We start from the raw sequence: 26,103 nt of genomic DNA, 5'->3' as shown, positions 1-26,103 counted from the left end.
GTGCTTTGCATTTCCCATTGTCCATGAGTCACGTATAACAGGTTACTCTGACGGCCGTTATCCCTCACTTGTCAGAGTAATTACATTCAAAAACATACCTTCATATTACATCACAATTTATAAATGAACTAAGTGTAAAAAGAAAAACACAATATATAAGAAGGATTACACGAATAATTCGTAAGAACAAACAAGATTTCTACTGTAATTTCCTGATAAATTAAATATTTCATGGCACTGCACGACCACCAGATGACGCCATTTATTCACTGCTTGCTTTTCCATCCAAAAAAGGGCCGAAGTGCAGTGAAATGCCGCCATCTGAAATATTGTGCCTGAAATATGTAATTTAGCCCATTACATTTATTAGAAAAGAAGCAACCGTCGAATAATCTTGTACTTCCTTGTCAATTATTCGTGTTATCCATCTGATATATTGTTTTTTTCTTTTTAAACTTCGTTCCTTTATAAATTGTGGAGTTTCATTAAGGTACGTTTTGGAATGTAATTACTCTGACATTCGACATTAAACGGCCACAAATTTAGGCAATGCTCGCATAAATAACGTACTAAATTGACGGTTCAGTAGTTCTAACCGACGTAAGTATGTACTGACTATTCGGAGGCACCCTATCCAAAGATCCTTGATTACTAGCTCCGCTTTAATCCTCTCTGCCCTACATCTACATTGCGGGACTTTTATCTTGATAAACCGCGACCGTAAGTCAATCCTGCTCATTTGTGACAGACACATTTGTGAGCAGCTAGCAAAAGTAAAAATAAGTCTGAACACAACAGATATACTGCAAATACATTATGGGGAACATTGTTTTAGATGCATGTTTTACTACTTGAAAACAACAGTTTTTTCCCCCCATAGAATTTAAAGTGATGGCTCTGGTGATGATGTATTATTCAGACCCACACTCCTATTCAGAAGGTGGCGGTAATGAACCTGAAAGCTGTCTGCCAACCGCCAAAGAAAAAATGAAGAAGCAGCTCACTAGTTTGCGTATCGTTGCTCACGAAACGCTGCTCATCCAATGTATAAAACTTCCAAAAACAAATACCACACACATCAGATATGTGCATTAAACACACATGCACACACCATATGTGAGTGCATTGTTGGATAACAAAATGTCTTGTGGCTAATTATGAAATACATTTGCAAAACTCTGTAGACTGATTTACTCTGTAGACTCAAAGCCACAAACAAATGGAATGTATTGAGTTGTACACCACAATCATTTTAAACATCCATCGATCCATAGTGTTAATTTTCTTTCTTCTTTTTTTAAGGTGAATAACCCGGAAGTATAGCGATCTCACATGACCACTGGAACTGCTACTGCTGCCGCCTTGGTCGGAACTCCTCAGGACGTGAGGGCTGAACACGCGGATGGGCTCGAGTGATTGTGTATTATAGTCTTCGAGTGCCTGTTAAGATATCAGTGTTTATTCTTGAGATCGATTTGCAACCATGCCGGCGTACTTTCAGAGACCCGAAAACGCTCTGAAAAGAGCAAATGGTGAGTGATTGCCTCTATAGTTGACGACGATAGCTGACGTTAGTGTTAACTAACCAGCATGGCGGTGTCAGCCATGTTGTAAAGTTCGGCTTTTCAGACCCTATGATCTGGCGTCGAAGTCGTTGTGAATCGATGTAGAACATGTAGGTCTTAAGGCTAGACATATACGACAAAATTCAACAGTAGCGTAACGCTTATTAATAATACATGTAATTTGTATTATTTGGCCTAGTCATTTGGATGATTTTAATGTTAGCTAACATTAGCTAGGTAGCTCAGACACTCCTTAAGTAAATGCAGTCCAATGTCTCAGATTTATTAAAAAGTTATGGGAAGGGAACATATTGTCGAACGCAACATATTTGTCAGAGGGAAATTATTTTCAACACAACGCTAACGTTACTCTGAAATGGCATTGACAAGTTTTGTGGAACAAAGCTGACCGACTCATGTTAACACCGTCAACATGCCCTGCTAATAAGTTAACAGCTCATTGAGTTATGATGTATACATATTTATATCTATATTTAAAAATCGTTAACATTAATGTATTCCGACTTTATACGTTATATTTGTTGTTATACTTTTTAGATTTTTGTGCGGTTTCTGGTCATAGTATCAACCGAGTAAGGGCTAAGCTAGCAGCTACACCAGGCAGGTAACTGAAGCGTTCTGTTCGCGTTGCGTCTGCTGCAACTATTAAAGGCTGTTTTAAGCTTATTTTATGCTTCTGCGTCGAATCGACGGCGTACCCCCGCAGACCCCTCTGCGTCGACGCGAACCCCTCTCCGACCCCTCCGCCGTAGCTCGACGTGCACCTTCAATAAATTCTAACTTCGCGACCAAGCGACGCAGACCGCAAGGACTGTGATTGGTCAACTCGTCTTGTGTGTTCATAGTCAGTCGGTGTTTCAAACAGCCTACTGTGGGGTTTAGCAACATGCTAGTTCACTGACATAAGCTTTGTAAATAATCTCAGACATGTTTTAGTTACAATGACGGGGTTATCCGTATGTAAAGTGTCTATATGTCTAACGTTTTGAAATTAGCACTTCGCCGGCAAGCAGTACTTCGTGGGCAGTTGTGCTAAAGTTTGCTTGCTAACATAACATAAACTGGCTGGCAGACACCTCGCAAATAAACTCGGATTATTTGCTGGTTGCAGTAACTAGGTCAATGGATTTTACTGTGTCTATTTCTCAATATTTTATACAAAATCTAAGCAAGAAAAGGCCAAACAAATAAAATTAATATTTTGGCACAACAGTCTACGGGGTTTGGTATATCAGTACCGTTTCGGTCATACAGTCTATTGCTTCGGTGGTGAGCGACGCAGACACAGGCAACACCGAGCGTTATGGCGGTGAAATGCACCGCAATGGAAAGCAATCCGACGCAGAACCATAAAAGGGTCACAACGCTGTAGGAGTGGCGGCGTAGCTACGCTGTGGAGTTGATGCAGAAGCATGTTGAGCCCTTTATGCTTCTACGTCGAATCGACAGTGTACCCCCGCAGACCCCTCTGTGTCGCGGCGAACCCCTCTCCGATCCCTCTGCCGTAGCTCGACGTGCACATATCCAAAAAATTGTGACTTTGCGTCGAGGCGACGCAGACCGCAAGGACTGTGATTGGTCAACTCGTACTGTGTGTTGATAGTCGGTGTTTCAAGCAGCCTACTGTGGGGAGTCTATGGGGTTTGCCATTCTGAGTACTGTTTCGGTCATACAGTTTATGGTTTCGGTGGTGAGCGATGCAGACACAGGCGACACCGAACTTCGAAGACACACCCCCTATCATTATGGCGGTGAAATGCACCGCGATGCAAAGCAACCTGACGCAGAACCATAAAAGGGTCACGACACCGTAGGAGTTACTGCGTAGCTAGGCCGTGGAGTTGACGCAGTAAGCACAGTGTTTCCTCTACATTGATTTTAGCATGGCGGCCCGCCACGGCAAAATGAATGCCACTATGGTATCAGAATCAGGGCAGGCGCACAATGTAGTTGCGGTTGACTTTTAAATAATCCTGCCCAGGTATCCTCCCCCGCTGGCTGCCGCTCACATTGCATTTTAACAATAAGTAAAACTAGTCAGGTTATTATGGCCTGTCCAGTTCAGGGTTCCCGCGGATCCTTAAAAAGTCTTAAATACAACTTTTGGTTTTTAACGACTAAAAAAGTCTTAAATTGTCTGGGATGTCTTGAATTTTCGAAAGGGAGGTATTAAATTTGCGTATGGGGCCGCTAGCGAGTGAAATGTCTCCATCAGGTTTCATGTATTGAAAAAGCTATTGTATAAGTGACTATGAGGCTTTGGGAGGAAGTGTAGTGGTTGCAGAGTGAAGATGTTTTTCACGGGTGTGGTTAAAGGTGTGAAAACGGTAATAGTACAGTAGGCTATGAGAGATACGCAGGTAGCCTACGTGAGCGGGAGAAAGAGTTGGTAAGCCAGTTAGTGATAGGTTGGCCATAAGTTCGAATTTAGGCCGGACATATGGATTTTAAAAGCCCTGTTCGGCGCAGCCTCAAGCCAGACGCTCATTTGTCCTCCGTTTTGGAGTTGCGCTGGGCATCTAGAATCTTTGCTCGGACGCAGCAACGTTTCACAAACTATGGACGCGAAGACTGCTGGTCAAATTATGCACAGTGCTTCGGTCACTCGTCTGATAATTTGCTGCGCAATTTATGAAGGAACCTAGCCTGGCTAGCGCCACCACTTCTCAATGAGACGTGGTCTGGGAACCAAGCGTTCATTTTCTCGTATTTGAAAAAAATGCCCAGATCCGTTTATTGGGTGCCACGGATGTCTATCAAATGCGTCTGTGCATAGCTCATCATCATCTTGCTTTCCCCCTTGTTCTGTGATTGGTCTCCTATCTCAGGCGAAAATTTGCTCCATGGTCTCCAGGCTGCCTTAGCAGCGTGAATCAAATCGCGCGCAAGGCAGCATGGGAACACCCAGGCTAGAAGGAACCACAGACTGACATAAAAAGAAGACAAACGTTTTTGCAGTCAGGAGGAAATACTGTAGATTAGTGCTGGGCGGTATACCGGTGTATATTTTCGTTATGATATGAATTTTTAATATACCGCCGTACCGGTGTATTTGATTATACAACGTTTGGAACTCTGCACCGCGCGACAGTCTTTCAGACGACACTTGTTTTACATGCACACATGGTGCGACCCACCGAACACAGTGACGTTTAATGTTATTTCATCTCACCTTAAGAATATTCGCTGAAATTATCCAGGTAGCAAGTAAATCATGTTATAGACATGAACTGAACAATACTAGCTGGCTAGTTAGAAATGATCCTGTCATCAGTGCACCAAAACAAACTTTTTTTGTTAATGTTTTGCCTAGCGAACCGAACCGAAGCTCATGACATCCACAACCACACAATAACAATAAGGCATGTTTCTGATAGGCCTATTTGACAGAGTAAGCACATTAGCAGAGAGGTTTCATTTTCAGTTGTATAATTTTCAAAAAGGTAGAATTATTGCATGTTGCACTACTTTTTGTATTGGTTTTATACAAGATATTTGTGAAATTTGCAGAACAAAATTTCTGTATTTTGACTGCAATTGTCTATGTTGTTTTGTGTGTGTGCATAGTGTGTGTCAGTCAATCGTAGCAGTCTGCATAATCTTTGCAACCAACGTTACAATGTATCTGTAAACATTGTTGCAATGCCTCTTCATATCTGCCTTGTTTTAACGGTTAGGCTACGCTACAACAATGTTGAAGAGAAAGTCATCATTCTCAAAATGGCTGTGAGTTAAATGTTTTCATGCATGTCTGAATAACGGGTGAGCAATGTTTAGGAGACAAACAAATGACTGCACTCGTGTTTAGGCATAGTACAGGCTCTTTTTCTTTGGCTGAAAGTGTGCAGAACTTGTGCATTTACATAACAATATTTAATAAAAAAAATTGTAGTTCTTCAGAGCCCTATTTTTACTACCCCTGCTGTCTGTACCACATCCATTATGGACACTCGTAACAATTACCACTGCCATCTCCAGCTATGTTGGGCAGAGGGTCAAAATAAACATTGTATGCTTAGTGGACCACTGGACACTGTCGTATACACTCAAAGACGCAGCTCCATTCACAGACACACAGTGATTATCAGGGCCCGTCCACACGGAGACGCTTTTTAGGTTAAACGCAGAGGTTTTGCTTCGTCTTGGCCGAGCGTCCAAACGAATCCTGTAAATGCACTGCCCGAAACCGCACTTTTCTGAAACCTGGTCCCAGAGTGGAGAAATCTGAAACCGTAGCCCATTTGAATTCGTTTAGACAGCGAAACCGCACATCCTGCTTGCGTATCGATGATGTCATCGCCACACCTCAGCTGTCCTGGACTTGCACTTATAGTATTGCCTAACAATACTAGTTTTCATACATGACATTACCTACGATTACACTCCGTAAGATGAATATCACAACTGGTGCTGCGCAGCGCCGATAGCTTATGGACTGAACACTGTTTTTTCGCGGTGTTTTTTAATGCATTCTAGCTACTGTCAGTGACGCGAGAGAACTTAAGTTATTAGGAAAGTGCGGTGTAAGTTTAGGCTACATTAATTTGTGCGTAGTGCCAGTGTGATTCATTTATTTTACATGTCTTATATATACATATATACATGCATTCACAGTCGAGTGAAATCAGATATAAGCATACAAAGACGCTTAGAACTCGCGTTAAGCCGATGGTAGCACACTGAATGCAAATGCGCGATTTGATTTGATGCAGGCAAACGTATTGACTGTTACTAACGAAGGTTTTATAGCAATATTATAAATGTGGCGACAGAATAGCCTAGAACTTGGGTAAGCCTTGCGTTTAGTAGCCTAATTGTGGTGATAGCCAAAACTAATGTGAATCACGGACTATCCTACAACCAAAGAAAGTAAAGGTGATTAGTAGGCTAGGCCTACCTGCGTTAGCCAAATAAAGGACGGGACTGCACCCTTCACAAACCGTAAAATAAAGTTTATTAGTTTTACAGTTGACTACAGTTGACAGTTCACCATCAGTCCACACAAACAATTCTGGTTTCCTTGCAGTAGCCATTTCGTCATAGCCTATTCTGTCTGTTTGTAAAGCACAAACTTTGGTCAGTTTCTGTAAAGAAACAGTGCCACCTATAGGCCTGGGGTATGAAGTAACGTGTTGAGTCGTGTTGAGATGGATCCGTTTGGACGCAAATATTCTTGATGCGGTTTCAGGGAAGACGGAGGAAAAAAAGATCGGTTTCGTACGTGTGGACTAGCCCTCAATGTTAGAGGATCGATCACAATCTCCAATAGGGAGGGACTTTTAAGCACATCATATATTCTCCTTCAGAATCAGAGTAGGTGAACTACCCAATACTTCATTACACATGAAGATTTTATTCAACATTTGGTCAATTTGTGCAAAACTATGGCCTGCATCGCTTCCGCGTCATTACAAACAAATGCACATCATCTTCGTGTTTCTCGCGTGTGATCCAAGTACTTCCTGAAAACTCTGTGCAGCGAATTTGGGCTTAAATCAAAGCTCTGGATGTCTGCCAACTAGTGGTAGAGAGTACAAATGAGATTTCACACCGTACTTGAATCTATTGTCTGTTGTAATCAGTGTCATTGTTTGTCGCAATTTTGCGACTTTGTTAACAACTGAATGCTTTTGGCTTATGTTGAATCATCGTTGGCATGCTGCTGTGGTACGCCAGTTCTGCTTTGCAGTAGACACGTTGCACCTTGTCATCTTTTCTAAGTTTCAGCTTCTATCCTTCAGCAATAAGACTCTTGAACACAACTAAACTGAAAGAAAATGCAAAAAAGCATTATTTATTTATTATAATCATTTTTGTTTTATTATTTCTTCACTGGATTGAGCTAAATCCTGTAACAAAATACCACAGACATTGTTGTGCCAATAAAAGTATCTATCTAAATGATCCCAAAACTTAGGACATTCTCTGCCTTTTATGAACGGTTTCTTGGCTTTGTCATTGCACCAACTTAATTTTGAAAGTGGTGTGCGCGTCGGTAGTAACAGTCCGTATGAAACAATGATCCCTGAGCTAAGCAGGCCAAAAAACACGAGCGATTTTTTTGAGCACGTCTATGGGAATGATAAATCAGCAAAGTTACATCTAACACTTTTAAATTGGTTAAGATGTAGTATACTATTGCAAAACAAGGGGAAAATCTGTCCTTCCAAGAGGGTAATACAGAATTTTTTTTACAGAAAAATCACTATTTAGACCAACTTTAAGAGCTGTTGATGGCAGCAGTAATATTGCTAGGACAGCTAGATCATACTGCTACTGTAAATTAACACTCGTAAGTATTTCTGGGATAGAATATTGCAAAGAGGTTTGGTCACTTTATTTGTCATGCTCTCATCAGTTGTAATAGTCAAATTGTTACGCATATCATATCAAAACATGAAATAAGTAAGGTTACTACTTACATCTCAATTTAAAGAATACTTGGAAGGGTATTATCAATTTGTATTCAGATCTTGCCATAGACTGACAAAGACTATGCCTAAGTGCTTGCTTGGTAAGTCTACCGTCCATCAGTCTCTAGCAACCTTGGCTGACGAGATAACCGTGCAATCGTGGTTGAAATACTCCCGAAACACAAAGAAAATGTAACAAAATATATCTATCAAACAAATGGATGTTTTATTTTAAACAATAAGACAAGAGTCGTGCAAGGTATGGTAAGGTAGGACAGACATTTTCACTCACACGTTATTACCTCAGTGTGCAAATTTTGGGCAAAAAATATGGTTTCATTGAGAGGGCAGAGGGATATTTTTTAAATTGTTACACATAAAATACTGGCATTGTTACCTGGATTTGGGACCCATTTATGATTTGACAAGGTTTTAACAAAATGGTGGTGGTGCTGTGAAAACCTTATCTGATTTCACACGGAATGACTTGACTTGAAATTGTATATTAACTAGGGGTGGCAAGGTTCACAAAACCCACGGTTCGGTTCGCACCACGGTTTTAAGGTCACAGTTTTCGGTTCTGTACACTTCAGAAATACCATACTTCAGCATATGATGTATAGCTTAATTATCCACCATTTAGGCTACAGTATTAGTATAGTTGTATCATGTAATCTTGCACAACTGAAAGAATTGACTTGACTTTTAAGCACATCATTAACACCATCTCTGAGGAAAGGTGAGATTTTGATACAGCAAGAGTGAAGACATTGATTTCAAATTGCTTTTCATTTATTTGGCAAGTAGAATGTGTTATTGCCATCTACAGATACTTCTGTGCCTTTGTAGTACACTAAGATTGACTGAAATATTTATTTTATTTCTACACATAGCTTCGCCTTCACGAGCTATGCAAGATGCAAATATGCTACCACATAACATTGACAAGCCCTGTAAATGCATACTTTCTCTCCTGTCTGCCGAATTTGAACGCTCCTCTAGTTTCTCTCAACAGGGCTATTTTCTCACTGAAACCGAATGTTAGATCTTCCATGTGAGGAGGACCCAACATACATTGTATTGATATTTTATTTTCGAGGGCTTTTGAGATCCAGGGTTATTACCTTTCAGTAAAATTAGTTATTAGCCTACTACACGTCTGCACATATGAGAGTTCGTCAGAGCCGTGCCACTGGAGGAGGGGCCGCTCATAATAGCCTCCTACTCCCCTTAATTATTGCAAATGTGTGAAAAACAATATCCTTATAGGACAATAAAGACTATATCTTATACTAAATATGAACATGGTTGCGATTTCCAAACAGTTTTTGTGAGGGCTACTTTGCTAATATTTGGGAAACTGCAAGTAAGGGCCTGCGACCACACAGGCTAAGCTGCTAAAATGCCGTGAGTGGGCAGCAAATGAACTTCAAACAATACATTTCAACTCACAATATTCAGACCGACCCATCCTCCCGATGCTCCCGATTAGCCACTCCGGGCCTGTACTAGCATAATTATGTGTTGCACAATGCTTGCACACAGTCGCAGTTCTATCTACCGTTTTCTAAATCCAAAATGTTCGCACACACCAGACTTATGCGACGCTGGTGCATCCTCCAACTCCGTGCTGCCTATGTTATCGCTCCCACTTGCCATTTCTACACGTGACGCGCAGCACTCCACACTTTTCACGCGAAAGGGCGAAAAACTGTCTGGGGTCACATATGGGCATGAGGCTACATTACGCATGCCATGAACCATTAACCATATTTGGTATGTTTTCATTAACCTCATTGTAACCATATTAACGCAGCATTTTTGTCTCCTTTGATTATAGAATTTTTGGAAGTGGGGAAGAAGCAACCAGCCTTGGATGTACTGTATGATGTCATTAAGAGCAAAAAGCACCGAACATGGCAGAAGATCCACGAGCCAATCATGCTCAAATATCTGGAGCTCTGTGTGGACCTTCGCAAGAGTCACCTGGCTAAGGAGGGGCTGTACCAGTACAAGAACATCTGTCAGCAGGTTAATATGTTCCCAATTTAACACATTCATTCTGGGCACTTGGCTCTGAATGTGGTATGGATGCTGTAGCCACTTGTGCCACAGCTACTTCCACGTTTTTTTTGTATTTATATGTTATTGAAATTGTACTTTGTTTATGGTACGTGTGTGAAGATGTGCTATAGATCTGGTAACTTGGTTAATGGTTGATACCATTAAAAATTTAAAGGGGTGGTTCATGATTTTGGACATAGGACCTCATTTCCAAGTTAGCAAGTGTGATATTGATCAGTGGAGACCATTTTCAACACATTTCCTCCCGTCCTTCTAGTTGCAGAGTTTGCAGGTGCTAAGCTAGCGCAAGTCATCGGTATGTGTTAGTCTGCAACTAAAAACAGTCTTACCCACTCCACAGTACACCCGAGGCAAATAAATTATAACACCAGACAGATCGATGTAAATGTCTGTGTTGATAGTTTTATTTCTAACATAATTCTATCCTTGCATTTCAATGATCGCAATACATTTTGAGGGACTAGTTTCTTAGCAGCGGCGGAATTATACTTGTTCCGGTTAGTAGTACTGCGCCAACAAGTAAACAGAGAAGCGCACTCCAATGGGGATACCTAGTAGTAGCCTTGGTAATATCAGTCCGCTGCTGCGTTGCTTAAATGCCTACTACCAACTTCACGGAACAAAGTATAACTATTGCAACGTGATGCGAGGGTAGTTTGTAATTTCTTACACTATTCTATCAACACAGACATTTACATCGATTGTCTGGAATTTGCTTCGGGTGTACTTTGGAGTGGGTAAGACTGTTTTTAGTGGCAGGCTAACACATACCGATGACTTGCGCTAGCCTAGCACCTGCGAACTCTTCAATTAGAAGGACTGGATGAAACATGTTGAAAACGGTCTCCACTGACAAATATCACACTTGCTAACTTGGAAATGAGGTCCTATGTCCAAAATCCTGAACCACCCCTTTAAGGATTACAAGAAGAACAATTAACAATAAAGTCTAAATAGGCACTTTTTTGATACTAATTATTTGTATATCCTTAGCCACATGTATGAGAAGAACATGTTGATTTAAGCTGTATTGTTGCAGTATGGAACACAAACAAAATCTACATATACATTCAATTATTCCAGATTCTTTACATGAACATTTTTAGTGGTCATTACTTCTGGCTAGAGTGACTCATCATGGTCATGCAATATCCTAGGTGAATATCAAGTCTCTTGAAGATGTGGTCCGGGCTTACTTGAAGTTGGCTGAAGAGAAGACGGAGACCGCCAAAGAGGAGTCTCAGCAGATGGTCTTGGACATTGAGGATTTAGACAATATTCAGACTCCTGAAAGGTACAAACATGTTTTTACCCCTCTAGTAGGCCTGGGATATACTTGCATTTACCAATGCGTATGCTTTAAGGCTGCTACGTGTATCCTGTGTCTTTGGTGTGCCAAAATCACCCAATCTGTCAAAAGGCCTTGAAAGGATCATCCAAGGTACCAAATTCAGGGTGTCTGCAGGGTTAGTAAATCAATGTAGCATAAATTAAGGCCATTAAAAGGGGTTGTGTTTTTATTGAAGGTCGACCGATATGGGTTTTTCTATGGCAGATGCCGATATTTAGAAATCAGGGTCAGCTGATGGCCGTTTTGCCCATTTGCCCATTGCAGGATAAAATGTAACACTAACTTAAAGTGGAATGCCAGCGAAAATTGACCCAAGGGTGTTTCTCTGCATTAAAACAAATAAGCTGTGGAGACCGAATTTTTCTGTTGATCAACCACTACAGAGCTTGCTCCGGTATATGCTATAGCCCCTAATAGCATACAGTGGATTAGCTAAGGGCCATGAGCGAAACGCTTCCCAAATAGCATTTTTTTAACCAGTAATATTGTTCAAAACAGCATCAAACCTCATCAGTATCTTGCTCAGGGTCCCTACACATAAAATGAAGCACCAACAACGTAGTTAGCGAACCCGGAGTTTATTACAGAAGCCTAAAAGAACGCTTACCAACTGGCCCCTACCAGCTCCTCCCGAAGGAAAGTCCGTATAAGGCATTACCTTCCGGCAAAAAATGTCATGCTCTGTGTGAGATCTCGGTCTTCTGTGATAAAATCTGGGTTCGTTGATAGCATGACTGCTTCAAATTCAGGCTTTGTCGTAACATTAAGCCCTATGCCTTGATAGTCGTGCAGATCGAAATTTCTTAGCTCTTATGCCCATGACCGATTTTTGGTTGTTCTCACTCACACTTAATGATTTAGTCCTAATATTATTAAGCCTTGCATCCGTGTGCTGATCATCACAATCGCTAGCAATGCAGTCTGTGGCGTAAACATAAACTAAATATGTTTTGGGACTGAATCCTCTTACCTGATTCGGCGCTGCCTTCCACCTTGACACCACCTCAAGCACCAGCAAACACTCGTTGGCCCTAGGGTAATGGTGAGGCCTGAAACCTGGCGCTAATAGCCCTGGAAGCGATTAAGGCGCGTTTACTCACGGGAAGTGCTAATTGAGACAGGATTAGCGCCGGCTCGTTCCTTTTTGCACGTCTTTGGCGCGACAGTGGGAAACCTGCTAATGAGTACACTGCAAAAACTGCTTATCTAATAAAATATCCCACCATTCCCACCACTGCCATTATCTTCTGATTTGCGAAGACCGAGCCTGTCCTTTGCGCCTCCGTGGCACTATTGAAAAGACGGTGCTGTGCTGAGCACATTAAAAATTGTGCCAGTAGCATCGCCAGTTCGAATCCGGCTGATGCTTCGGCTGCCATTACAGCCGTTGTCACGCGGTCTCCCGTTCTTTGGGGGGCAGCCATGGCCTACTGGTTAGTGCTTCGGACTTGGAACCGGAGGGTTGCCGGTTTGAACCCTGACCAGTAGGCACGGCTGAAGTGCCTTTGAGCAAGGCACCTAATCCCTCACTGCTCCCTGAGTGTGTTTCACTAATTCACGCATTGGGATAAATGCAGAGACCAAATTTCCCTCACGGGATCAAAAGAGTACATATACTTATATACTTACACTTACTTATAAATATAACCAAGTGTTCTTTTGTGAGCGCGCTAGGTTAGTCTCTTCATTTCTCTCAGATTTTATTTTCTTTATTTTCTTTATTCCAGTGTAACGGTAAGTTCATCATTTCGTCATTGGGGGCCAATGGAAGGAAGAAAGTGGTCAGTCAGAACTCTACATACTTTGCCAAGGTCATTTTCACACCGTCAGGGACCCTAAAGGGGCCTACCAGCTCTCTCCCCATGATTCCGGCCCAAAACATGCCACCTCCTTGCTGACGTCTCAGCCTTGTTGGGACATGGTGGCCATTCACCAACCATCCATTACTCCATCCATCTGGACCATCTACGGTTGCCCGGCACTCATCTGTAAACAAAACTATATGAAAATGTATTCCTGAGCCCACTGCAACCGTTTCTGCTTGTGTTATGCACACTTGCAAACTTCTTGAGGATCCTAGACCTTGCGGGTTCGCGGGACTCCAGAGGCACCAACGGCTTCCTTATTATGCCTTTGTCTGCACGAACCCGCCTGTGCTCTGAATCAGTGACAAATTTCTTCACAGTACGATGATGACGCATACGTTTTCGGGAAATATCGAATGTTTTCATACCTTGTCCAAGGTAGTGCACAATTTCACACTTTTCAGCAGCAGAGAAATCCTTTTTCTTTCCCATATGTGACCCTGCAAGGCGAAACCAGTCGCTTTGGTAAAATTTACAAAATGAAGTTATTGTGCTCACATGAACGGTCATTAACTAATCTTTCCAACGATATGTATAGTAGAGGTCTGCGCGGGACTGATTTTTCAGTCCTGCTCCCGCAATATTCTGTCCCGCTCCTGCCCGCTCCCGCATAAATGTGTCATTTTTAGTCCCGCTCCCGCCCGCTAAAGCCCACATGCAGGAGGGATAGCCTATTCAGTTTTTCTTTCTGTCTCACGAAAGGAGCACACACACCTGAGAGACTCCAGATGTCAGTTTCTTGGTTCTGAATGTAGGCTAACAACTGAAGTAGGCCTAGTCTGGTGCCCTCTTCCTCTGTCATGCTTTCGATTTTTGAGTTTTGAGCAGCAGGAACAAATTGAACCCACGTAAACGACAATATAGGCTATAGGCCTGCTATCCGTCAGTTGCTTAAACCCCTTTTTTTAATGCTGCCTAACAGAACATCCAGCTGAACTATAGTTATGAACAGCACTTTAATCATTTCCATATTTAATTTTACGCACATATTTAATTTGCGGGAGTGCAGTGAATCATCGGTTTGTCCTGCACCCGCGAACGCACCTCTCTCATCCCGCCCGCTCCCGCAAAGAGCTTTCAAAAGTTGTCCCGCGCCGCACTCTTTTGCGTCGGGACCCGCAGGTTTACCGCGGGGGTGCAGACCTCTAATGTATAGTATATCGAGGGTATTGCAAAAAGTATCGCTAAGATAACCGCATCTAAAGTTGGCATGGGTCACGATACGCCAGAAGAGGAGAAAATCACCTTTTTAATTAAATTGTCACCTGCGATAGTGTGAGGACACGCCTATTATTAGCCTTACAGTAGCGTGACTTTGAAGCGGATGACTGACTATGTCCAGTTTCATCCATAGACGTAATACATGGTAATCTATGGTTTCATCAACCGAGTGAGTGTCTCTTTCTGCCCCCTAGTTAATACCTGGGATGGTCATAAGGTGTCACTATAGAGCAGGGATTCCCAAACTGTGGTACGCGAGCTGCCACTAGGGGGTACGCGAGATGAAAAGGGCAATGGCGGAAAGGAGTTCAAAATTATTAATTAATTAATACTCTAATTAATTCGTAAATAATACATAATTTCGAATCAGGTTATAATGATATGGAAATGTGAAATTAAAGGAAATCATTTGTAAACTCTATAATAGGGTATGTTTTCATTAAAAAATAAGCTACACACAATAGGCTACACGTGATTTCCTGCGGGCAGCCAGAATATCTAGCGTGTTAGATTCGTTGACGTATAGGCTAGGTAGAAGGCTGTGTAAACATGGAAAACTGGCTAAAAACAGGGACACTGTCCAAAAGGCCTAATTAAAGCGATCGAAGAGGAGAAGCGAGAGAAACCGAGCAGGACACAGGTAACGATGGAATGGGATGGGGGGCAGACTAATGAAGGTGGAGATGGAGCGCAGGGGGATAAAAGAAAGAACGAGACAGAAAAGACTGCGCGAAGAAAACGAAAGTATGATGAGGCATATAGGCCTAGGCTTCACGTGGATTGGGAGACAGACTGCCCAAAGCCACAGTGCGTGGTCTGCAGTGAGATGCTACCTAACCATACTAATGTGGTTCTCCACACTGTTTTTTTTTTATGTGAGAGCACATTTTGATTATGTTATCATGTAGGGTGGCTAATTAAACAACGATGCCTGGAATGCGTCAATAGAATGAGTTACTTTTTTATGTGTTGGATGGTGGGGGTACGCGAGCCGAGTCAGGATGTAGAAGGTGGTCCGCGGGGAAAAAAGTTTGGGAACCGCTGCTATAGAGTATAATTAATGTATTTCGGGGGAAGTGAGGGGAGAGAAAGTTCTGTGTAGACAGATTGTGTATAGGCCTACTTTTAAAATGCGCTACATCAATGGGAAACTTCTCCTGGTCTGTAAAATGACGCCAGGATATTTCTAAAAGGCAAGATTTTCACATTCACATTCGGTTACATCTGCCCAGAACGATAGAGAGCTGACAGATTGAGTAACGAGTAATGAGTAAATTTTAGCTCTACTGTAAAACCTTATAACGGCGTGGACAAAGGAAATGACTGCTAATGTGTTGAATCTTCACCTAAATAAAGTCAGGGTTTAACAGTCAAAACGTGTTTATCCGTGAAATTTGTTTACAATATGAAAGTGTAGACTGTATACTGTTGAATTATGCGAAAACGTGAAATTCGACATTTTAACCCGTACGTTAGTTTATCGTGGATTTTCTCAAAATAGCACTGTGCGCAAAGCGACTAGTTTTGCCATGCAGGGTCACACATTGCTTGAAACCTGTGGCATGCTTAATAATGTGGAACATCCTTCTTATTAGTTTGCCAGGTGAGACCAATCAAAGGAAAACTACTTATCACAGGTGTCTGAGATTGATTTTAATAATCCAAAGAGCGCTGAGACACAATACCATCCATGAGTTTAATTGAAAAAAATAAATGTTCATGACACTTAAATCCAATTTGCATAATAATTTGGAACACCGTGTACAACAAACCCATGGTTAACTGACGTTAAATTAGCCTGGTCTCACTTGTCATTAGTTAGTTAGCCAGCCAACAAAAAAAATGTACAAGGCCATCCCCCTACGTCTAGGAAGAGCTACAATTTGTAGACAGCCCACAATGCCTGTTTTCCATAGATCTCCACTCGGACACCTTGCTTCCACTCATTTATACTGTAAAGCTGCTTTTTTAACTAAGTGTGATTGATCTTATATTAAGATCAAAAACTAGTTCGTATTGTTATTGACTTCGTGCTCTCTCATTTTGACTTCATTTAAGGCGTCTTCTAGCCTGCGAAAACCCAGACGAACTTCTGGCAAATTTTGGATTTGCTCTGCAGGTCCGCCTGGCCAAGAGCCCATTCAAACCCATTTCCAATGTCCCTAAAATCCAGGCACCAATCACAACCATTGAGACGGGCTTTACACAATGACGATATAGGGCCAATGTTGAAGCACTTTTTGTAAATAACAAAGATGGCTGCTGCCGAGGAACACCGCTTGTTTGAAGCTTCTATCGCATTGGTGTTTCCCATACTGCTTCCTTATGTTGGAATGTGCGAAAATGTACAAACATTTAAAGGATCCTTATGGTATTTAGCACTTTGAGTCCCTTTTCTGGTTTGTTTTGGATAAACTAGAGTTGTGAGTGAGGAGGAGGGCCACCAGTTGCCCATCCCTGCATTAGATCAAGACAAACTTGCAGAACAGGCTGCAGGGCAACAGTCTGATACCTGCATGAAAATAAGCATAAATGATCAGCACTTGTAAAAGAGTGCAATTACCAAAGGGCCCTTGAATTGTTCTTTTTAAAACCAAGGAGGATAACCTGTAGTGATGCTAGATGTCAGCTCTGCCATAAGCCGTGACCTCCAGTGTTTACCTTAGCACATTTTGAAAATGATGTTTTGCGCTTTTTTTTGCACTTCAGTGTTGTATAGTTTGTATAGTGTTTGTTAAAATTGCATTGCATTGATTCACTGTTCTCATTTCAGTTGTTATGATGTTTAGCACTTATCACAAATATTTGTAAATATTTGTATAGTGTTGTATAGTTTGTATGGTGTTTGTTAAAATTGCACATTGCAAAGGTTATTTTGATAAATAATTGTTATGTAATTTTATAAATAATTGTTAAAAGTAGTAGTCTTTAGTCTATTGCCGTTTCAACCTGAAACTCAGAAAATCAAAAAATGAAGCAAAGGCATTGCAACATCAAGAGTTTTTATGAGCAGAAAATGGCAGCTGTGCATTCATATTAGACAAGTGGTAAAAAAAGTTAAAACTCTCAAAAGTGTTGTCACTTATCCTACCCTATACATTTGGTAGAAGCTTGTCTGTGCGGGCAGTATGTTTCATCTTATCTAACTTATCTAATGTGAATAAGCTGTGAATAAGATGATGAATTTCCCAAAATGTTGGCATGTTCCTTTTAAGTCACAGTTTTGGTCAAATCATGTGTGAGGTGTTTATATGTGAAGGATCATTTTAAATTACCAATATAGAAGTTTTCACTTATTACACATTTTTTAACTATTCTACTTTCAATTTCAAGTAATGTATTACACTGATTCTCTTTATTAAGCATCATGGAATGTATGAAGTCAGCAACCAAAGCAGCCATTCCTAAAGGTTTATTTTTTGATTGTAGTGTATTGCTGAGTGCTGTGAGTGGAGAGGATACACAGGATCGTACTGACCGACTGTTACTCACACCCTGGGTCAAGTTTCTTTGGGAGTCTTACCGTCAGTGCTTGGACCTACTGCGGAATAATTCCAAAGTGGAACGTCTCTACCATGATATTGCCCAACAAGGTCAGTGATTTCTACATCCCTTAGGGCTTCCAGCTTAATGTGAAGTGGATACAGTGTTTACCATACATTGACTAATCTGTGGCGGGCCGCCACGAAATCAACCTGCCACTACACAATAATGTTCTATGTTGTACTATTTAAATTAGGGCTGTCAAAATAACTGATTAATTTCGATTAATTAATTTGTGAAAAAATAACTGATTAAAAAAATTAGTGCAGGTTAATCGATTCCGTATGACCTTTGACCCCGAGCCGTTCTAGTCAGTAAAAATTAGACTGTAAAATGAAGGAGAGAGAAGAAAACGTGCTGCCTGGATCATTGATTGGATTAAAATAAAGTGTTGAAAATAGTCCTCTGCAATGTCTGCAGCAAGGAATTTGCATATCACCGGAGTTCATCAACTCTATAGTCGCAAATCAATGCAAAGAAATAAGTGTTGATATTGAGGGTAGTGTTAATTTATTTTAATTGTGTCCCCTAGCCTAGGTTATATCTGTGGCCTGAAATGCCTTGTATGTGAAAAAAAAAAACTTCTTCCCGAAGCACTTTTGAATTGAATTTGAATTTATTAAAAATACTTTCACAGCAAAAATGATATATGCGATTAATTTAGATTAATTAATCAGAGTATGTAATTAATTAGATTAATTTTTTTAATCGATTGACAGCCCTAATTTAAATAATTAATATATTTTTTCCAATTCAATCATTTTCATTGAGCTGCGCTTTTTACACACGCAGCCTTTCCTTCCTCCTCCCCGCTTTCTCTCGTAAAGAACCCGCTGCTTCTCTGCTGCATGTGCATTTAGAAAAACCTTCAGGATTGTTGAAGGATGGGTGTTGCCACATAGAGGCATTGCATAGAAGACTGCGTGCTAAACTGCTATTAATTCTGCTTAGCATCGTGACCATGCTGTGAAAATTTGTTCAAAACTGCAGCATTCAAGTTAACTCTGCTAACGTCTTATCACAACATAGTAGTCTACATTAGGGAGACTAAACTAAGTTATGCAATCAAGCCATATATCTAAGCTAACGTTAGAATACTGTTTGAATGTTGAGTTTAGCATGCTTAGTTACAGCTGCTTGTCAATTTCGACTAGATAACTCGTGCATGCTCTTAATTTTATTGACTGACACTACATTTTTGCAAAATCCCGATGTAAATGGAAAAGATTTCCAAGACTCAAAAGTGTTTGTCTCAAGGAGAAGTACGAACCTTTAATTTAACTAACTACGCAGAAAACATCATGAACGGCATGATTCGCACATATATCAGCAGCCTTTTAACTGTGTTAAAATTGCAAGGGTTCCCTAACGCCTTAAAGTGACAGGTACTCAACACCCCCCTAGAATTGAACAGAATTGAGCCAGATATTGAGCACTATTGTAAAGCAGAAGAGCCTGATCAGCTGGAGACTTCGCTCACTGCCTTGCACCACAGACAGACTGAGGAAGTAATTTGTCCCCAGGGCCATTAAACTGTTCAATGCTTCACTTAAGGGAAGAGGAGAGAGAGACTTCTCCGCATAATCTGTCTGCCTCTTCACCCCCTCCATGTTTGGATACTGTCTGTCCACTAGCCACTTTTTTACCACTGTCTTTCTGCCTTGCCGTTTGTGTGCTATATTAGCACATATGCATAACGCTGCCGCCCCCCCCCCCCCCCCCCCCTCCATGCCACAGCTGAATTGTGGCCACACATACCTTTTATTAAGATAGACAGATAGATAGTTTTTTCTATAATTTTTTTTTTTATATATTACCTTACTCGCTGATATGTCCATATTTATTTTATGCTGGTCTCTAGACTTTATTCTTGCACTGTTGGACTTACTCATTTGCACCATCACCATGACACTCACTCACACAGAGCACCTTACCTTACTATGCACAGAGAATCACAGGCTCAGTCCCTGCCTCAGTCATTGCAAGCGCCTCTTGATTAATCACCCACTATGTGGATACTGTTTTTAGAATTGATTTAGATTGTGTTATTTAGTATAATTTGTATTTTAGTATATTTAGTATATTCTTCATCTTCTACTGTCCTTATTGCTTAGTTGTGTTTTTTATATTATATACTTTTAATTACTTTTTTCTGCTGTTAGTGAATGTGTGTGTGATGTCTGTATGCTACTGAGACCTTGAATTTCTCCTGGGGATCGATCAATAAAGTATCTATCTATCTATCTATCTATCTATCTATCTATGACCCTATGATTTGTAGTCATGCCTCTTTAAGCTCTAAATGTGAAGTTGTGAAATGTCTGTTTCATTGGTTCTACTATTCATTACTTTGTAGCTTTCAAGTTTTGCCTGCAGTACACTCGGAAGGCAGAATTTCGCAAACTCTGTGACAATCTGCGCATGCATTTGGGCCAGATTCAAAGACACCACAACCAGAGCACTGCCATCAACTTGAACAATCCTGAAAGCCAGTCAATGCACCTGGAGACACGTTTGGTTCAGCTGGACAGTGCCATTAGCATGGAACTCTGGCAGGTATGAACTTTGTTAATTCAGTGAAGATTAGATATTTGTATAATAACTAGGGGTTTGCACAGATAACTGGCTAACCATTCACTGCTATACTACACAAATATTTATGTATTTGGTTATTCTATTATGCACAGAATCATGTGATGTTATCGAAAAAAGAATGACGGCTGTTTTTTTTGGGGGGGGGTAGGGGGGTTGATCCAGATATTTTTCCCTTTTCTTTGGTCTGTTTGATATTGGGATTTGGGGGAAATATGTAATTGCATTTTTTTTTTCTGACAGATATTGCAATATGATTTTTGAATGTTAATGAATTGATTTAGTTCAATACTCCAAATGTCTCTTTAATTTGTGCCTCACCTGATTGGTGAGCACGCCCAGTGCACAAGAAGCACAGCACCTGCGAAGGACTGTAAAGCTCACCAATCAGAATTTCTGTGCCACTCGCACACCCACCAACCAGAAGTGGCATATAAAAGTCAGAAAGTTTTCTAAATTAACTGTGCGATTATTTGTAACTTTTGCGATTGGGTAATTGTGCTGGTTCATATTGCGATTGTGATAATTGTGCAGCCCTATTAATATACAGGTGCATCTCAAAAATTTGAATATTGTCCAACTATTTTTTTCCTGTAATTTAGTTAAAGTAAATCTTTCATATTTTCTAGTTTTATTACATATAAACTAGGGGTGGGCGATATGGACAAAAAATGTGTTTATACCGGATCTGTGTTTGCATATTTAATACGTTTCATACACGTGTTTCAACACTGCATTTCGGTCGTTGCTTTTACCTTACCATTACCTTACACATGCCAGTTAAATCCATCAGCTGCCTGCCTGCAGCCTACTTCCAAAACTCCAAAGGTGGATGTGGATGTCTTGTTAGCCTGCCATGAGGTTCGGTTCGGTTCGCTAGGCAAAACATTAACAAAACAGTTCGTTTTGGTGCACTGATGACAGTCAGGATCATTTCTAACTAGCCAGCTAGTATTGCTCAGTGCATGTCTATAACATGCTTTACTTGCTATCTGGATAATTTCAGCGAATATTCTTAAGGTGAGATGAATGATAAGAACATTAAACTTCACTGTGTTCGGTGGGTTGCTAACTAACGACATCACCTACTAGCCAGCTAGTTACAGCTGTTGAACAATCTCAATAGAATTTTCGTGACGGTAAATCCCTTTCAATGCAGTATCCATTAACGTTGTTCCTTAACTAAAGAAACAATTGAAACGCCCTTAAATAAACCCCCTACCTAAAGAGAAATTAAGCCTTAAGGGTCATACTTCAGGGGAAAAAGTAGGTGTTTTGTGTTTACCCTCACTATGCCTCGCAGTGGCACCATGCGTGCGTGTGAAAAAAGTCCCGTCTGAAACACTGTCGCGCGGCGCAGCGTTCCCAAACGATGTGTAATAAAATACACCAGTATGGCGGTATATTAAAAATTCATATCATAACGAAAATATACACCGGTATACGGTGTGAACCGGTATACCGCCCAGCACTACGTAGATTCAAGGCAGATACTTGAATATAGTATAGTAAAATAGTACTATTTTTTAAGAGTGAACTAGGCTACATGAAGGCATAGCGGCAGTTTCTTAAGAGCAGCACAAAGCTACTATGATTTAGGGGAAATGGTGTGATTAAGTGGTATCTACTGTAGAGACCTTTGTAAAATTGTTGTGGCTCCTTTAAGAACGTAGAGCGAGCGGCCATCTTGTGAGAGAGGAAAAGAGAGAAGATGCTTCTGCTGTCTGATTGCTTTGGCAAAGCAGAGTTGGTGAACGAGACTTATGCATTGTCTAAACTATTGGCCATTGAATAAAGCGGTGATTTCTCGCACACTATGTCTTGCATCTGCCTGTAGCTCATGACTACAGTAGAAGTGAATTGGGCGCTGACTTTTCCCTTGGAGCACATAATGATCCAACTAACGTGACGATCTGGACTGAAATAAAGGCAGGGAAGGTAACATTTCTCAGTATAAATGACCAAAATGTGTGCTAACAAAACACTATGCAAATCAGATTTATCTACTGAAACGGAAACTCCACCAAGTTTGTTTTGTATGCAAGGCTACTTATCCCCAACTAGTGTGAAGTACAGAGCTACACTAACACACCAGTGACGCACAACAACAAATAGGCTACACTCAACTAAGTGTATGCCACATGCATAGCTTAGCTGAGCTATAATTTAAACAGAAAACCATACCAGGGTATTAGCTGCATAGATTCAACGCAGATACATGAATCTAGCTAGTTGTATGTTTCTCACTAGTTGTAAGTGTAAGACTCAAATGACTGCTGCGAGTAGGCTTCAAAACGATTTAGGGGAAACTAGGCTAAGAATCGGTGGGTGGTATCGGTGGAATTTTTATGAGTATATGGGCCTAGTATTGGCCAGATGCCGGTATCGGGGCCATCACTGTTCTCAATTAAGACGAGACACGGCAGGTGAAAACAGTTTTTTCATGCACTGGTCAATTTCGAGATTTTGAGCTAGTTTGTTACCTTAGCGTATTCTATCACACTACTACAACAAAAAAGTCCGATTTACACATTTAGGTGTTTATTTCATTAATTGTGCCTACTTGCGCCTGTATATTTATCCTAAATTCAGCAAAAGTTAATATTCTAACCTTACGTGCACTCCTGCGACCATGATCCAAAACATATCATGTGTAGTACTGTTGGAAAGCTCTGTTTTTCCTGTATCACTCTATGTGATCCATATATAGACACTTCCTTTGTATCAGCAACCAAAGGTGAGTCTAGGCTGAGAACGGAATCTCATTGGCTGTCTTTCAAGGCTGTTTTCTCAAAATGAGTTTCATCTCCCACTCTGAGCTCAAACTCAAGCAAGTGGATTTTTTTTCATGAACCGTGCCACCCCTATTACCTATCTCTATCAATGTGTCTTGTCTTTTGCAGGAAGCCTTTAAGGCTGTAGAAGATATCCATGGCCTTTTTGCCCTGTCTAAAAAGCCCCCTAAGCCTCAACTTATGGCCAACTACTATAACAAGGTGTCCACTGTATTCTGGAAATCTGGCAACGCGCTTTTTCATGCCAGCACTTTGCACCGCCTGTATCATCTTTCAAGGGAGATGCGCAAGAACCTCACACAGGATGAGATGCAAAGGTAAAATTTATATTCATAATCCACATTGACTTGGGTCCTGTAATACCCAGCTGAGAGAAAAAAAGGTTGTCTGGTTACCCTAATGACAATGCCCACTTACATTTACATAAGAGGATTTAAGGGACTTAAATCAATGCCCCATTCTATTACACTTAGATTTGATGAAATGCTGTTGGGAGATCTATTGTCTCTATCCATCTTAGTCTTTACAATTGTCCTGAAAGATGATTATGGATGACTGTCATGTTACTAGCATCGTAATGTTTTTTGACGTTTTGTTGTCCTGCTGCTGTGTAGTGTTCGAACAGGAATGTCATTCCAAAGATGGCAATGGGATCTTTTGGCTAGAACTGCTGTAAACAATTATTTTATTGTTCAATGTCACTTGTCTTGCCTGGATAAAGACCTTGCAGATAATCTGTTGTAAACATTGGTTGTTACCTTAGAATGTCTACCAGAGTTCTCTTGGCCACCCTGTCTATCCCCATTACACCTGAGAGGACTGATATTGCACGATTGCTGGATATGGATGGTATTATAGTGGAGAAACACAGACGACTAGCCACACTTTTAGGCCTCCAGTCCCCTCCCACCCGCCAAAGTCTCATCAACGACATGGTGAGTATTATTTTACCACTTCAAACAGTTGTGACGGTGAGGGTTTTTAAGTGTATTCTGATTTTTATATATATAAATATATATATCTCAGAGGAGGCTCCTTCATTGAGGAAAGGGAGGAACACCCTCCCTAAAATTTCAGAGAAAAATAAAAAATATATAAAGTGAATTACTATTCTGATGAATTACTGTTAATATATTACTATTTGAACACTTTAAATGAACAAAATCGTTCCCCTAGGTCAAAAAGCCAACAGCACCCCCTATCGCAATTGAAAATTACTGTATGGAGGAGCTTCCTCCTCAAGCCCCTCATTGAAGTCCATTATAAACGCCTCGGACCCCAGCGGCTCGTGAATCACGTCGTTTTCAATGGCCAAGGGAGGTAGCTCCTCCGTACAGTAATTTTCAATTGCGATAGGGGGTGCTGTTTTTAGCGGCAACGGTGAACTAATGAGCAGCTAGCTGCTCTGCAAGCAAGAACGTTATCTGCAGTCATACAACTAAGAATCTTGTGTTGAACGGAAAGCTTGTTTTTTTGCTCCTGAAATAAACAGTACAATGGAATCAGAGGACAAAGTCCATCTTTTATACATTCAAATACAGTGCAAGGATCAAAGCAGGAAGACCAGATCCAAAAATGAAGGATGGTAAGGCTAGTGTAGGCTACTGAATGCTACGTAGGCAAGTATGACAAATAGCCTACTCGTGACTAGCTGGTAACGTTAGCACTGGTCTGTCACAAACATGGACAGTTCAGGGATTTGGTGATAAAAACATTTTCGGATAGTTATGCGTTGTTATAATCATCCAAGTTATGCCTCAACTAAACAATTGTTAAATGATGTTCTTGTTGTTAATATGCTCTTGTTTTCACCGTTCTAACTGTATCTTTGGATGGTTACATTGTTAATGAATGTTTCAGACCGTGATGCATTCCTTTAATGACGTTTTCAATAACATTTGCCTTTCGAGTATAAATTCCCACTTGGCTATTACAACCTGTCTTTAAATAATAGCAATTTGGCTTTAAAAACATTAGCATGTTACAAATAACCACTTTTAAGGTCTATTTTTAATGGTCAATAGTTACATGGTTTTAAGTGTCTATTTTTAGTATTATAGACTTTTTCATACATAGACCTATATATCTTCCTTGACTTCCTAGACCTAAATTTACATTTATTTACATTTACATTTATTAATTTAGCACTATTATCCAAAGTGACTTGTATATTTAAATTATATTACAAAGTCTATTGTCCCTGGAGGAGTTTGGGGTTAAGTGCCTTGCTCAAATGCACAATGGTGGAAGCCAAGAATTGAACCCACAACTTTTCTGGCTACTGCATGCTAGCCTAGCTCCTTAGGTCAGACCCCCCCCCCCCCCCCCTAAGAATGTCTGAACAGCATTGCACAGCATTGCCAGTTAAAATGCTACATAGTACATTCTGCTGCTATAAATGTGTCTGGGTAGGTGGCCTATATACTCGTTAACATATGCCACTATCACAAACATTGGCCACTAACACCAATCAAGCGGACATTTCTTCCTCCGTTATTTTTTTAACCACTGGCCGCCATATATATACATATATATATATATATATATATATATATATATATATATATATATATATATATATATGTAAAATCAGAATATATATGTTTGTGTTTGTGTGTGCATACATACATGCATACTTTTCCTTTTTTTCTC

At 40.6% G+C, this 26,103-nt stretch overlaps 1 protein-coding gene across 1 annotated transcript in view; it reads left to right on the top strand.

The window, feature by feature from the left end:
• The first annotated feature begins 1,340 nt into the window (after positions 1–1,340).
• Positions 1,341–26,103, top strand: part of eif3s10 (eukaryotic translation initiation factor 3, subunit 10 (theta)) — a 73,442-nt gene continuing 48,679 nt past the window's right edge. Inside the window, exons 1-7 of the mRNA XM_076285268.1 lie at positions 1,341–1,532; positions 9,840–10,030; positions 11,242–11,378; positions 17,951–18,114; positions 20,421–20,620; positions 23,560–23,768; positions 24,215–24,386. Coding sequence (XP_076141383.1) covers positions 1,484–1,532; positions 9,840–10,030; positions 11,242–11,378; positions 17,951–18,114; positions 20,421–20,620; positions 23,560–23,768; positions 24,215–24,386 — 1,122 coding nt within the window. The 5' untranslated portion in view covers positions 1,341–1,483. The remainder of the gene's footprint in view (positions 1,533–9,839; positions 10,031–11,241; positions 11,379–17,950; positions 18,115–20,420; positions 20,621–23,559; positions 23,769–24,214; positions 24,387–26,103) is intronic.

The sequence above is a fragment of the Alosa pseudoharengus genome, unplaced genomic scaffold (genome assembly GCF_046254945.1).
Source record: "Alosa pseudoharengus isolate Yale_2024_CS ecotype anadromous, Long Island Sound unplaced genomic scaffold, YU_APseudo_1.1 YU_APseudo_1.1_scf_15, whole genome shotgun sequence".
Lineage (NCBI taxonomy): Eukaryota > Metazoa > Chordata > Actinopteri > Clupeiformes > Clupeidae > Alosa > Alosa pseudoharengus.
The sequence above is the reverse complement of the archived record's forward strand: the minus strand, read 5'-3'. Positions and strand labels throughout refer to the sequence as shown.